Raw genomic sequence first — 12,253 nt, forward strand, 5'->3', positions numbered from 1 at the left:
CTAGCAGGACTTACTGCACAGGCCTAGCATGCCACAGTGGTGGAAAAGCCTGGGGATGTAGAGACGCAATGGCTATATATCCCTAGAGGACCATGTACTACAGCATTTGCTCGGGGTCAATACGACACAGAATAGTAACAGTTCAGGGAATTGAGATCCCAGAGTGGGTAGGAGCAGTAGCCTTGGTACAACTTTGGTAATAGTGTATGATTCAGGGTTACTTGTGGAGCACAACAGAGACGAGGTCTGGAGTGCACAGGTGTGAAGAATTACATACTCTTCCTCCTCCTCTCTACCTTTTACTGCAGGTTCTAATGGAACTCCTGAGTCTTCCCTCAGGCTACTTTTGTTCATGGCTAGAATACTGAGCTATTTTGTGTTGTTCAAGACACTAGTATTTCCTTCCCTTCAATCTCGCTTACATCCTTCCTTTCTCCATCTTCTCATGAGAGCGCTCATCCTATTGGTTTTAGCCATCAACTACATGACCAAACATGTTAAATCTTAATTTCTTCTTTTAAAGACCTATTTTCAAATACAGTCACATTAAAAGGTGTTATAGGGTTAGGGATTCAACATTCAAATTTGGGCATTGACACAACTTTGTCAATAGTGGATATGCAGGATAACTTCTGCTCTTCATAGCAGCTTGATGTATTTATCTTGGTATGCAGACTACACTGCAAACACACACGCACACACATACACACACATACACATATCAATGTCAGTTTTGAAGAAATTCTGTTTTCAATAATAATTTCACCACTTAAAATTATCTGACTTGATAAAAGGTGGTGCACACCTTTAATCCCAGCACTCAGGAGGCAGGGGCAGGCAGATCTCTGTGAGTTAGAGGCTAGTTTGTTCTACAGGGTGAGTGAGTTTCTGGAATGCCAAGGCTAGGTACAGACTTTATCCCAAACAAACAAAGATTTGGCTGAATTATAATGCCAATAAGTAATTAACTTTAATAATGAAAATTTCAGAGTAATGATAACTTTAAAGCAGACATTGGTATGGCCTGTTTTATAAGTCATCAATATTTTGATTGGAGCAGAATACTTCAATCTAAAAATAATTAGAACCAAATAATCAATACTTAAATGACATACTCATACCTGACAACCAAAGAAAAATTGTGTTTCCTAGCTCTTCTTTAAATTCACTATTGAAGAGGTCACTGGATTCTGGAAATGATTCCTGGAATGCTGCATAGATAGCCTGGGCCAAACAATTGGGATACACCTGCCGGAAAGGAGCCATGTTAGGTGGCTGTCATAGTTCATGTATAATACATAATAATAATAGCAAAGAAATGATTAGTTTGTGGAATACGTGTGCCCCCTTTACAGCTTTCCTTTAGCTATTTTAACTCTAATTGAGGGACACAAGCAAAAAAAAAAAACAGCTAAAAAATGAGTCTACCTATAGTGCTTTGTAAGTACTCCTGAATAAAGGCAGAGTTTGACTAGCTATTCTTTTATTAAGTGTAAATTTCAACATTTTGTTCTAGATTCTCACCAGAGAACTGCATTTGCATAATTTCCACGCTTCTCCTCCAGCTCCTCCTGCGTCCCTTTCTACTCCCTCTCAAACACATACATCACCTTGAGTCAGTTTGGTGCTGTTCCTGTACACGTGTTCGGACTAGCCACTCGGGATTGGAAAACCTACCAGGGCCTCATCCTTGAAGAAAACTGGCTCTGCATCTCTCAGCAGCTCATGATTGCTTGTAGCTCTTGAGCTAGGGGTAAAGTCTTGCAAACATTTCCCTGTCCACACTGGTATGTCTACTCGTATTCTTAATATGCAGGCCATGTTTAGGAAGCCATATCCTTTCCCTTCCCTGTCATGTCAGAGGACACTGTCTCATAGCAAGTATCCCGGTCCTCTGGCTTTTACCATCTCCTGGGTGTAGGGGTTACATTGTAGATGTACCGATTAGGGGTAGATGCCAAATGGTCACTTATTCTCTGGTTTTGATCAATTTTATATCTCTGTAATGGTCTCTGCTTGCTGCTAAAAGAAACCAATTCGATGAGCAGCGAGAGCTACACTTCTCTGTGGGTATAGGCATATATAGAATACAGTTAGAAATTATATTGATTTAGGAAGACGGCAGTAGTAGGGTCAGGGTCTATGACCACTACAGTCATGGGTAATTGGCTTGATTAGCTATTGATTTCATTTAACTTGCTATGGTTATTTTCTGAAAAATAATCTAGATAGTGATCACAATGAAAAGTATATTTTAAGATATTTGTTACTTGGTCGTGTTAGTTTATATGTTATAACCAGTATTAATTATTAAAACTAAAATGAGATAGCAACAAAATTACAACACTACCAATATCCTCCCATAGTCACAGGGAGGTCTCCATTTTCCTCTGGTCTCACCCCCCAGCAGCACTTTTGGTTCTTATGCTCTGGAAGAATTCAGAAGGGACATGGCAACAAACCAGCCAAGAGTTTAACTGGAGCAAACAAGAGTACACTCTTCAGGAAAAGAGCAGGATCTACTGAGCCCAGCAGCTCCACCTGGTCCTGGCGGGCACAGGATATGTAGCTTTCCTCTCCTACTTATTCCTTCCCTGTGCCTTCTCTAGCATTTCCAGGGAAGGGCCATTTTACCCAGAATGAAGTCTGTTCTACGTGTCTTAGAATATGCAAGAATATCTGACTAGAGACATACTAGTATGTCCGTGGGCAAAAGCCTGGCAACCTCAATTTGATCCTTGGAACTCCTGGTAGGAGGGGAACTGGTTTCCGAAAGATATCCTCTCACTTCTCCACGCCCCATGTGTATCCACATCCTTACACACACATGTGGAAACAAGCCAGTAAGGATAAATACATTTTTTAAAAGATGCAAGAATATAACAGAGGCTTAGACACCCTTAAAGTTGAAAGGTTTCTCAGGTGGAAGGGTAACAGCAACCTACTCCCTCTTTCCTGGAGTGGAAGTCTTAAAGCTGATTTGGTCTGCCCTAGCTAGCATGGAGCATTATTAGCTATTGTACCTTTTCCCTGCAGCTGGGGTTCTGGGCTGGGCCATCTGAAGAGAATACCACGGTTTTGTACCTTGTCAACCAGCACTGCTGCCTCTACATCCTATTCCAGATGGCCCATTGGCCAGCCCCTCTCAAGCCATGCTCCTACGTGACAGCCTAGCTTTCAGATACTCCAGCTATTACATCTTTCTTGAGGGGTAAACACTGAGAGAGACCATCTTTTTATATTAAAGACACAAGATAGCTCTATTGTGGTTCTCTGAATTCAGATAAATATTGACAATCATGAACTAAGACCCCCATTTGATTAAAGTTCTAGCATTAGAGAAGTCCATAATGGCCACTGTAGTGCACCAACTAATGAACTCCAAACTGCACGTGTTCTAATTCCTCGTACCTGTAAATGTCAGTTAGGACGAAGGAAGCTGAAGTCATGGGGCAGATGAGAGTACTCTATATTATCGTGTAGATTCTAACAGTAGTTTCACATAGCATTATGAGGGAAACTGAGCAGACCGACTCCAGTTAGGACGAAGGAAGCTGAAGTCATGGGGCAGATGAGAGTACTCTATATTATCGTGTAGATTCTAACAGTAGTTTCACATAGCATTATGAGGGAAACTGAGCAGACTGACTCCAGTTAGGACGAAGGAAGCTGAAGTCATGGGGCAGATGAGAGTACTCTATATTATCGTGTAGATTCTAACAGTAGTTTCACATAGCATTATGAGGGAAACTGAGCAGACTGACTCCAGTTAGGACGAAGGAAGCTGAAGTCATGGGGCAGATGAGAGTACTCTATATTATCGTGTAGATTCTAACAGTAGTTTCACATAGCATTATGAGGGAAACTGAGCAGACTGACTCCAGTTAGGACGAAGGAAGCTGAAGTCATGGGGCAGATGAGAGTACTCTATATTATCGTGTAGATTCTAACAGTAGTTTCACATAGCATTATGAGGGAAACTGAGCAGACCGACTCCAGTTAGGACGAAGGAAGCTGAAGTCATGGGGCAGATGAGAGTACTCTATATTATCGTGTAGATTCTAACAGTAGTTTCACATAGCATTATGAGGGAAACTGAGCAGACCGACTCCAGAAGAGGAGAAGGCAATGTGACAGCAGAAGGGAGAGAGCAGTGACGGCAGCATAGGTCCAAGAAAGATGTCAGGTCCTGACACCAGGGACAAAAGAAATACAAGATGAGTTCCTCCTGGGGTGTCTAAAGAAAACAGCATTGGTGATAGCTTCATTTTAGATTTATATTCTAATCAAATAGTGCTCAGATTTGCTGGATTACAGTCCTTTTAGGGCATCCTTGACTGGGGTGGTGATGGCAGGAAGGATGTGTGAGGGAATGAATTTTGTGATAAATTGGTGTATCTAATTTTATTAAGGGAGTTCTGAATATCTTCATTACCCAAATGGTCACATATTATCAGTGGCACAAAAGTTCTATTAATAGTTAAAATTAAAATGTTAAACAGGTTGTCTAAGAGGGACTTCTCGTGTGTGTGTGTGTGTGTGTGTGTGTGTGTGTGTGTGTGTGTGTGTATGCATGTGTGACTGAGCCACCTACTGGTGATTACAAAAAGATTTTTTTAGTTTCTTTTTCCTGTGTCAGTGATAAAGCAGCTCGAAGGAGAGTAAGCTTATTCCGGCCCATAGTTCCAGGGTGCAGTCTGTTACAGCAGGGAAGCCGTGGCAGCAGGAGCTTGAGGGACTTGGCCACATGGCACCCACAGTCAGGAAGCAAGGGAGATGCATGCTCGTGTTCAGCTTGCTTTCTCCATTCCATGGACTCCAGGACAGCAGCCAATGCGACGGTGCTGCCCATAGCGGACATGTCTTTCAGACCCAATACCCAGTTCACTACAGTCTTCCTGACCACACTTTATGGAAGTGTAAGATAAACCAAGATAGAATGCAAGTATCTGACAAATCCTTACATTTAGAATTATACTTTCATTAATGGTATATTATGTTATGTTAAACAATGTGAAACATTTATATCCAAAATGTTTTACACTTCTGATTTACAGATTGCTAAAGCAACAGATACTTGAATATTGCTTGTGTTTTGAAGTATTATTAATATTTAAAACATTAGAAGAATTCCATATATTTTCTCACTTTACCAAAATATTATTTTGATTAATTTACTTATTAATTAACAGAAATGAAAATAAATATTTAGTTCATAGCTTATTCAGTAAGTATAATATAAACTAGCCAGTTTCACTTACATGGAGTAAAAGATTTATTATAGAGTAAAAGAAAATGATATTTTTATAGGTAAATAGAACAAAAGCAAGAATATATCTACAGAGCAGTCACCAGTTTCCAACCCACACAACTACAGAACTACAGCGACTCTAAGACTATCAGTCCAGAGAACACAATATTCTGGGTAGTGGTCATGGTGGTAAAACATAGCTTTAAAATAGTTCTATTTTTACATCAGAGAATTTTTGGTTGAAAGGTAACCAAAATATATATTTAAACAAAATATATTTTTCATACACTATGAAGATAATTATTACAACTGTTAAGTTTTTACATGTACCTGAAAGAATGCATCCTTTTTCCTATGAGGTATTCTTATGAAAAGTGTTACATAACTTTCTGAGATTCTGTCAAACAAGGAATCTTGATCTCTTCTGTCAGGCTTAAAGGAGATGCATGTATGCAATTAGGGTCAACATTACAATTTATATTAGGAAATTCTGTGTACAATACTATTACATGTAATACAGTATACATATACATACATACATCTGTATATATGTTATATAAGAATATAGTCTTTTATTAAAGGGTAGTTTGACCAGTATAATGAAAGAGCCATTGGTTTTGGCATCACAGTGGAGTTCGAATGGTAGCTCTGTCATTTCTTTGCACTACATTGGATGGGGCTATAGCCTACCTTCTTAGATGACAGTCATATATACATACATATATACATACTCAACTCTTTGCTTGTGTATTCTAAATCATTGTTCTGGCATTTATTCATATGTTCCTTGAGCTCCTTGCACATATCTAAAATTGCTATTTTGAGTTCATTATCTTGTGTGTCATCTAGGTTGTTTTCCTCAGGGAAAATTACTGTGGGGGGTACTAATTTTTTGAAGTGGCATTGTTTTGGCTTTTCATGTTGTTTGTGTAGGAACTGTACAGATAGAGCAGTGTTACTGGCTGTATAGTTTGAATATCTGACCCACCTCTGTCGAGTGTGCATTTGGATTTCTCTCCGTTGTTACCTAAACTGAGTTGATCTTTGAAATTGCTGGGTCATGCTTGAGGTTCGGTCTTGGGGACACAATGCTGATATGTAATTGGGGCTTCAGAAGTGGTCCAGGTCAGCTAGGGGCTTTTGTGGAACACATGCTGTGCACATGGTACTCAGCTGTGTTTGGAGTCACAGGGCAGGGTTAGATGGGCATGGGCTGTGTACCTGTGTACTGTGTTCAGCCCTCTGATGTGAACTCTGGTCCTGGAAGTGGGGTAGTGCTACTGGTGAAGGGCTTGCACTGCCATGTGCACTCAGATGACTGTGGTTTGGGGAGTCACAGAGTGGGCCACCTTCAATTTTTTTGCATCATTTTGGGGAGCCAAATTTTTAGGTGGCTTTCAGGTATTTATTCTTACTGAAATTCTGGTCGAGCAGTGCCTCTGGTGCTACCCATTTCACTTTCTTCTCATTTTTTCCCAGATTCAAATTCTCACTTTTCTGAATCAACCAAAGGTTCTCTGTCAGTCTCTCTTCTAAATCCTCACAGTTACTGATTTTCAATATACCTTCTGTTCATCTACCAGCATATAATAAAATGCAAAGATATAACTTTATTATTTGCTACCATACTGGCTCTCCCTTATCTTTCCTGACAGACGAGAAATCCAGTTTGTTGAAATTCTTATTGGAATTTTAATTCTTCTGAAAGAAGAAAGTTTAAATGGGATTTTAGTCTGTGGAATGCTCAAAAAGTTATCCATGTAAAAAACTTTTGTATTATTACTTCTACTGAAAAATAATTATGCTACAAATTAATGTTTTTACAGAATTTTAAAATGTCATTTACCTTGAATTTATGGAGAAACCACCACCAAAAAGAGTCATGCAAGAGAGCAATGGAGCAGTCTGAGAGAAAATAGGTTTTCCAGACTTTAAATACCTTTTCCTATGGATAACAAATCAAAACATGTTACTAAATATAGTTATGTAAATATGCTTTATACAGAATAAGGTAACAGAACATCCTGACAGATACTTACAATATTCATGAATGAATGATATTAACTGTACTAGAAGTTACATTAAAAACCATGAGTGAAATTAAGCTTGATGACATACTTTATTTAACCAAATATATTTAGAATGTTGTCCTATCAACACATAATGGATAAAGTATTAATAAAATATTTTGCATCTTTAGGGCTAAGGATTTGAAAATGATGTAATGTATTCTGTACTTATAGTATATCTTGATTCGAACATTACATTTTCATCAGAAAAAACTATAATAGAGGTGGATGCTGGGGACCTGTGCCGTGGCGGACAAAACACGGGGAACGCTGGCGGCGGGGACCGGTGCGCAACACCGAGAGCAGATCGCCCCACTACAATTAAATCAAAGAGGTAGGCCTTTGGTTGGCAAGGTCCCTGGCAAAAGAGGAGCCGGGTCCTGTTCCCGAAGACCCTTCTGAGGGGTGAGAGAAATCGTGGCCCCTGGCAGGAGCCAGGACACAGAGCAAGGGCATTTTTTAAGAGGAGCCCCTGGCCAGCAGGAAACCTGAACTGGTTTTAAAAGACTCATTAGATAGCATCGAAAGGAGGAGATGGGCAGGCGCCAAGGCAAAAATTCACCCAATAATCTCAAAAAAAAACATGAAAACACCAGAACCCAATGATCTTATAACAGAAGGACTTGAACACCCTAACACAGAAGAAGTGGAAAAAATTGACTTTATGAAAGCAATAGAGTCCCTTAAACAACATGTGAAAAATGCCCTTATAGAAATGAATGAGAAGTATAACCAAAAGTTTGAAGAAATGAGTAAATACGTACATGATACCCTGGGAAACCAAGAAAGAACGATCAAACAGGTAATGGAAACAGTTCAAGAATTGAAAACTGAAATGGAAGCAAGGAAGAAAACACAAACGGAGGACCAGTTGGATAGGGAAAATCTAGGTCAATGAGCAGAGCCTACAGAAACAAGCATAATCAATAGAATACAAGAGATAGAAGAAAGAATCTCAGATTCTGAGGACACCATAGAGAAAATAAACGCACTGATCAAAGAAAACAGCAAAGCCAACAAATTCTCATCACAAAACATTCAGGAAATATGGGACACAATAAAAAGACGAAACCTAAGAATAATAGGAATAGAAGAAGGAGAAGAGTCACAGCTCAAAGGCCCAGAAAATATTTTGAACAAAATTATAGAAGAAAACTTTCCCAACATAAAGAAAGATATTCCTTTGAATATTCAAGAAGCATACAGAACGCCAAACAGACTGGATCAAAGGAAAACATCCCCTTGCCATATAATAATCAAAACACTAAATACACAGGTTCAAGAAAGAATATTAAGAGCTGCAAAGGAAAAAGGCCAAGTAACTAATAAAGGTAAACTGATCAGACTTACAGCTGACTTCTCTATGGAAACCATGAAAGCCAGCAGGTCCTGGATAGAGGTACTTCAGAAGCTAAGAGACCATGGATGCAAACCCAGACTACTATACCCAGCCAAGCTACTGTTCACTATTAATGGAGAAATCAAGAAATTCCAGGATAAGAACACATTTAAAAAATACGTAGCCACGAATCCAGCCCTACAGAAAGTAATAGAAGGAAAATTGCAACCCAAGGAACCCAACATTGCCAACACTGCCTACAATAACTCAGGCATCTAGCGACCCTTCACCAGCACAACTCAAAGAAGGGAGACACAAAAACTCTGCTACCAAAACCAATAAGAATAACCGGAGTAAACAACCACTGGTCATTAATATCACTAAATATTAATGGTCTCAATTCACCTATAAAAAGGCACAGGCTAAGAGATTGGATACGAAAACAGGATCCAACATTCTGCTGTTTGCAAGAAACACATCTCAACCACAAAGACAGGTATCTACTCAGAGTAAAGGGTTGGGAAAAGGTCTTTCAAGCAAATGGTCCTAAGAAAAAAGCAGGTGTGGCCATATTAATTTCTAACAAAACTGACTTCAAACTAAAATCAATCAGAAGAGATCAAGATGGACACTTTATACTCATAAAAGGAACAATTCGTCAGGATGACGTCTCAATCCTGAATATCTACGCCCCTAATATAAAAGCACCCACTTATGTAATATTTCTTTTACATAAGTGGGTGCTTCTATATATATGTAATATATATATATTTATACATATATATGTAATATTTCTTTTACATAAGTGGGTGCTTCTATATATATGTGTAATATATATATTTATACATATATATGTAATATTTCTTTTACATAAGTGGGTGCTTTTATATATATGTGTGTAATATATATATATGTATACATATATATGTAATATTTCTTTTACATAAGTGGGTGCTTTTATATATGTAATATATATTTATACATATATATGTAATATTTCTTTTACATAAGTGGGCGCAGTTTTTTCTCTCCAAACTGCTTCCTGCTGAATGGGGGCGTCCTTAATTAGGTCTTTCATGGTATAACCTGTGTGCTAGTTTCATCTCAGTTGGCAGTTGAGCGAAGCAATTTTCTGAAGGTGTTCATAGCAACCCTTCAGGAGGGTGTGGTCCATCATACCAAATCGGAATAGAAGAAATGAACAGGGTCTCATCCTCTGTGAAAACAAAATAAGAAACTCCTTTCCAAAGCATCATGTCCTTAGATCCAAATTTCAAAGTCAAGGCATTTTCAAAATATCTATGTTGGATTAGTTCAGCAGCATTTATAAACAAATATCTTTTAGCAGCTCTTGCTCCTTCCTCAGCATTCAAACAATTCAAAGAGAGCATAATAGCATACAGTATCAAAATTCTCTGTGTATTTTCCATCTTTGTGCGCTTTATTTTAACCTCTATTTTGTTTATTTTTACTTTTATTTTTTGCTTTTTGAGACAGGTTCTCTGTATCTTTGACCTGGAATAACTCTGTAGACCAGGCTGTCCTTGAACTCCCAGAGATCCCCCTGTCTCTGCCTCCCAGGCATTGGGATTAAAGGTGTACACTACTACACCTTGAACTCACAGAGATCTGTTTGTCTCTGCCTTCTAGGCACTGGGATTAAAGGCATGTGCTACCACACCTTGAAGTCACAGAGGTCAATCTCCCTCTGCCTCCCAAGTGTTGGGATTAAAGGTGTGTACTACCACACCTAACAACTCTCTTCCTTTTTTTTTGTTTTTTACTTTAAGAATTTTAACTTTTAGTCTGCATATATTTTTAACACTGTAAATCATTTAAAAATTTTCTTTGTCTTTGACACTCTCTTTACTATATCTCTCTCTGTTTTTCTGACCACATGAGTCTTTAATTAACCAAGCAATCTCAGTAGGACTAAAGCCGTGGCTTTGCTGGCTAGATGTAGCCCATTCCTTAGCTTTCTGCCATTCCAACCTTGTGGCTGAAGTACAGGCGAGAGCCGCGTTCAGTGCCACAAGTCTACAGTGTTTCAATGTCCCTGCCAGCAAGCGAGCTTCGGCAGCCTGTGCTTGCAAACCACACGAACTGCCTGCGTAAAAGAGTCAGAGTTTGCCCTGGCAGGATGGCCCAGAAAACCAGCATTTTTAAATGGTGCAGCTTTTTTCCTGCTACGGCTGAAAACCGAAAAGCATGCATTCAGCTTTTCGTCAATACCGTTTGTGTCTTAAGAGCTGCAGGGTTTAGCAGCTGAAGCTGAGTCAGGAAGCCTCTCTTAGATGAGAGCGCTTGCTTGCCTCTAGCAAGCAGAGTAGAACCGAGAAATGGCTGCTACCAAGAAAACATGCTTTACTCTTTCCCAAGCTTTCTCAGGCTTTCAGTAGATTCAGTTGTCCACACGTCTGGGTGCCATCTGTAGTAATAGGAGCGGCGGGGCTGCGTCCCCAACACCTGGCTGCCCACATGGCTAGCTTAAGCTTATGCCCCGAAATAATTACACGGACACTGTATTCTTTTAAACACTGCTTGACCCTTTAGCTCTAGCCCTTACTGGCTAATTCTGATATCCCGATCAACCCATCTCTAATAATCTGTGAGCACCGGTCTTACCCGGTGCCTACGTCCATCCTGGGTCGGAGCTTCATCGCGTGTGTCTGCCTGGAAGCGGGGCATGGCGTCTCTTCTGAGGCCTCTGCTCCAGAGAGGACAGCTGTAGAGTCTGAGCTCACTTCCTCTTCCTCCCAGCATTCTGTTCTGTTTACTCCTCCCACCTATGTTTTAACCTATGAGGGCCAGCCAAGCAGTTTCTTTATTTTTTTAACCAATGACCTTCCTCCATCAGTCAGGTGTAAATCTGATCAGTTTACCTTTATAAGTTACTTGGCCTTTTTCCTTTGCAGCTCTTAATATTCTTTCTTTAACCTGTATATTTTGTGTTTTGATTATTATATGGCGAGGGGATGTTTTTCTTTGATCCAGTCTGTTTGGTGTTCTGTATGCTTCTTGAACATTCAAAGGAATATCTTTCTTTATGTTGGGAAAGTTTTCTTCCATAATTTTGTAAAAATATTTTCTGGGCCTTTGAGCTGTGACTCTTTTCCTTCTTCTATTTCTATTATTCTTAGGTTTGGTCTTTTTATTGCGCCCCATAATTCCTGAATGTTTTGTGATGAGAATTTGTTGGCTTTGCTGTTTTCTTTGATCAGTGCGTTTATTTTCTCTATGGTATCCTCAGAATCTGAGATTCTTTCTTCTATCTCTTGTATTCAATTGATTATGCTTGTTTCTGTAGGCTCTGCTCATTGACCTAGATTTTCCCTATCCAACTGGTCCTCCGTTTGTGTTTTCTTCCTTGCTTCCATTTCAGTTTTCAATTCTTGAACTGTTTCCATTACCTGTTTGATCGTTCTTTCTTGGTTTCCCAGGGTATCATGTACGTATTTACTCATTTCTTCAAACTTTTGGTTATACTTCTCATTCATTTCTATAAGGGCATTTTTCACATGTTGTTTAAGGGACTCTATTTTTTTTATAAAGTCAATTTTTCCCACTTCTTCTGTGTTAGGGTGTTGAAGACCT

At 39.3% G+C, this 12,253-nt stretch overlaps 1 protein-coding gene across 1 annotated transcript in view; it reads right to left on the bottom strand.

Moving 5' to 3' along the window:
- Nucleotides 1–12,253, bottom strand: part of Fam227b (family with sequence similarity 227 member B) — a 151,457-nt gene that overhangs the window by 121,415 nt on the left and 17,789 nt on the right. The window contains 3 exon segments of the mRNA XM_075962047.1: nt 1,122–1,248; nt 5,582–5,683; nt 7,098–7,196. Of these exon segments, the coding sequence (XP_075818162.1) occupies nt 1,122–1,248; nt 5,582–5,683; nt 7,098–7,196 (328 nt within the window).

This window comes from Microtus pennsylvanicus, chromosome 2 (assembly GCF_037038515.1).
Source record: "Microtus pennsylvanicus isolate mMicPen1 chromosome 2, mMicPen1.hap1, whole genome shotgun sequence".
NCBI classification, from domain to species: domain Eukaryota; kingdom Metazoa; phylum Chordata; class Mammalia; order Rodentia; family Cricetidae; genus Microtus; species Microtus pennsylvanicus.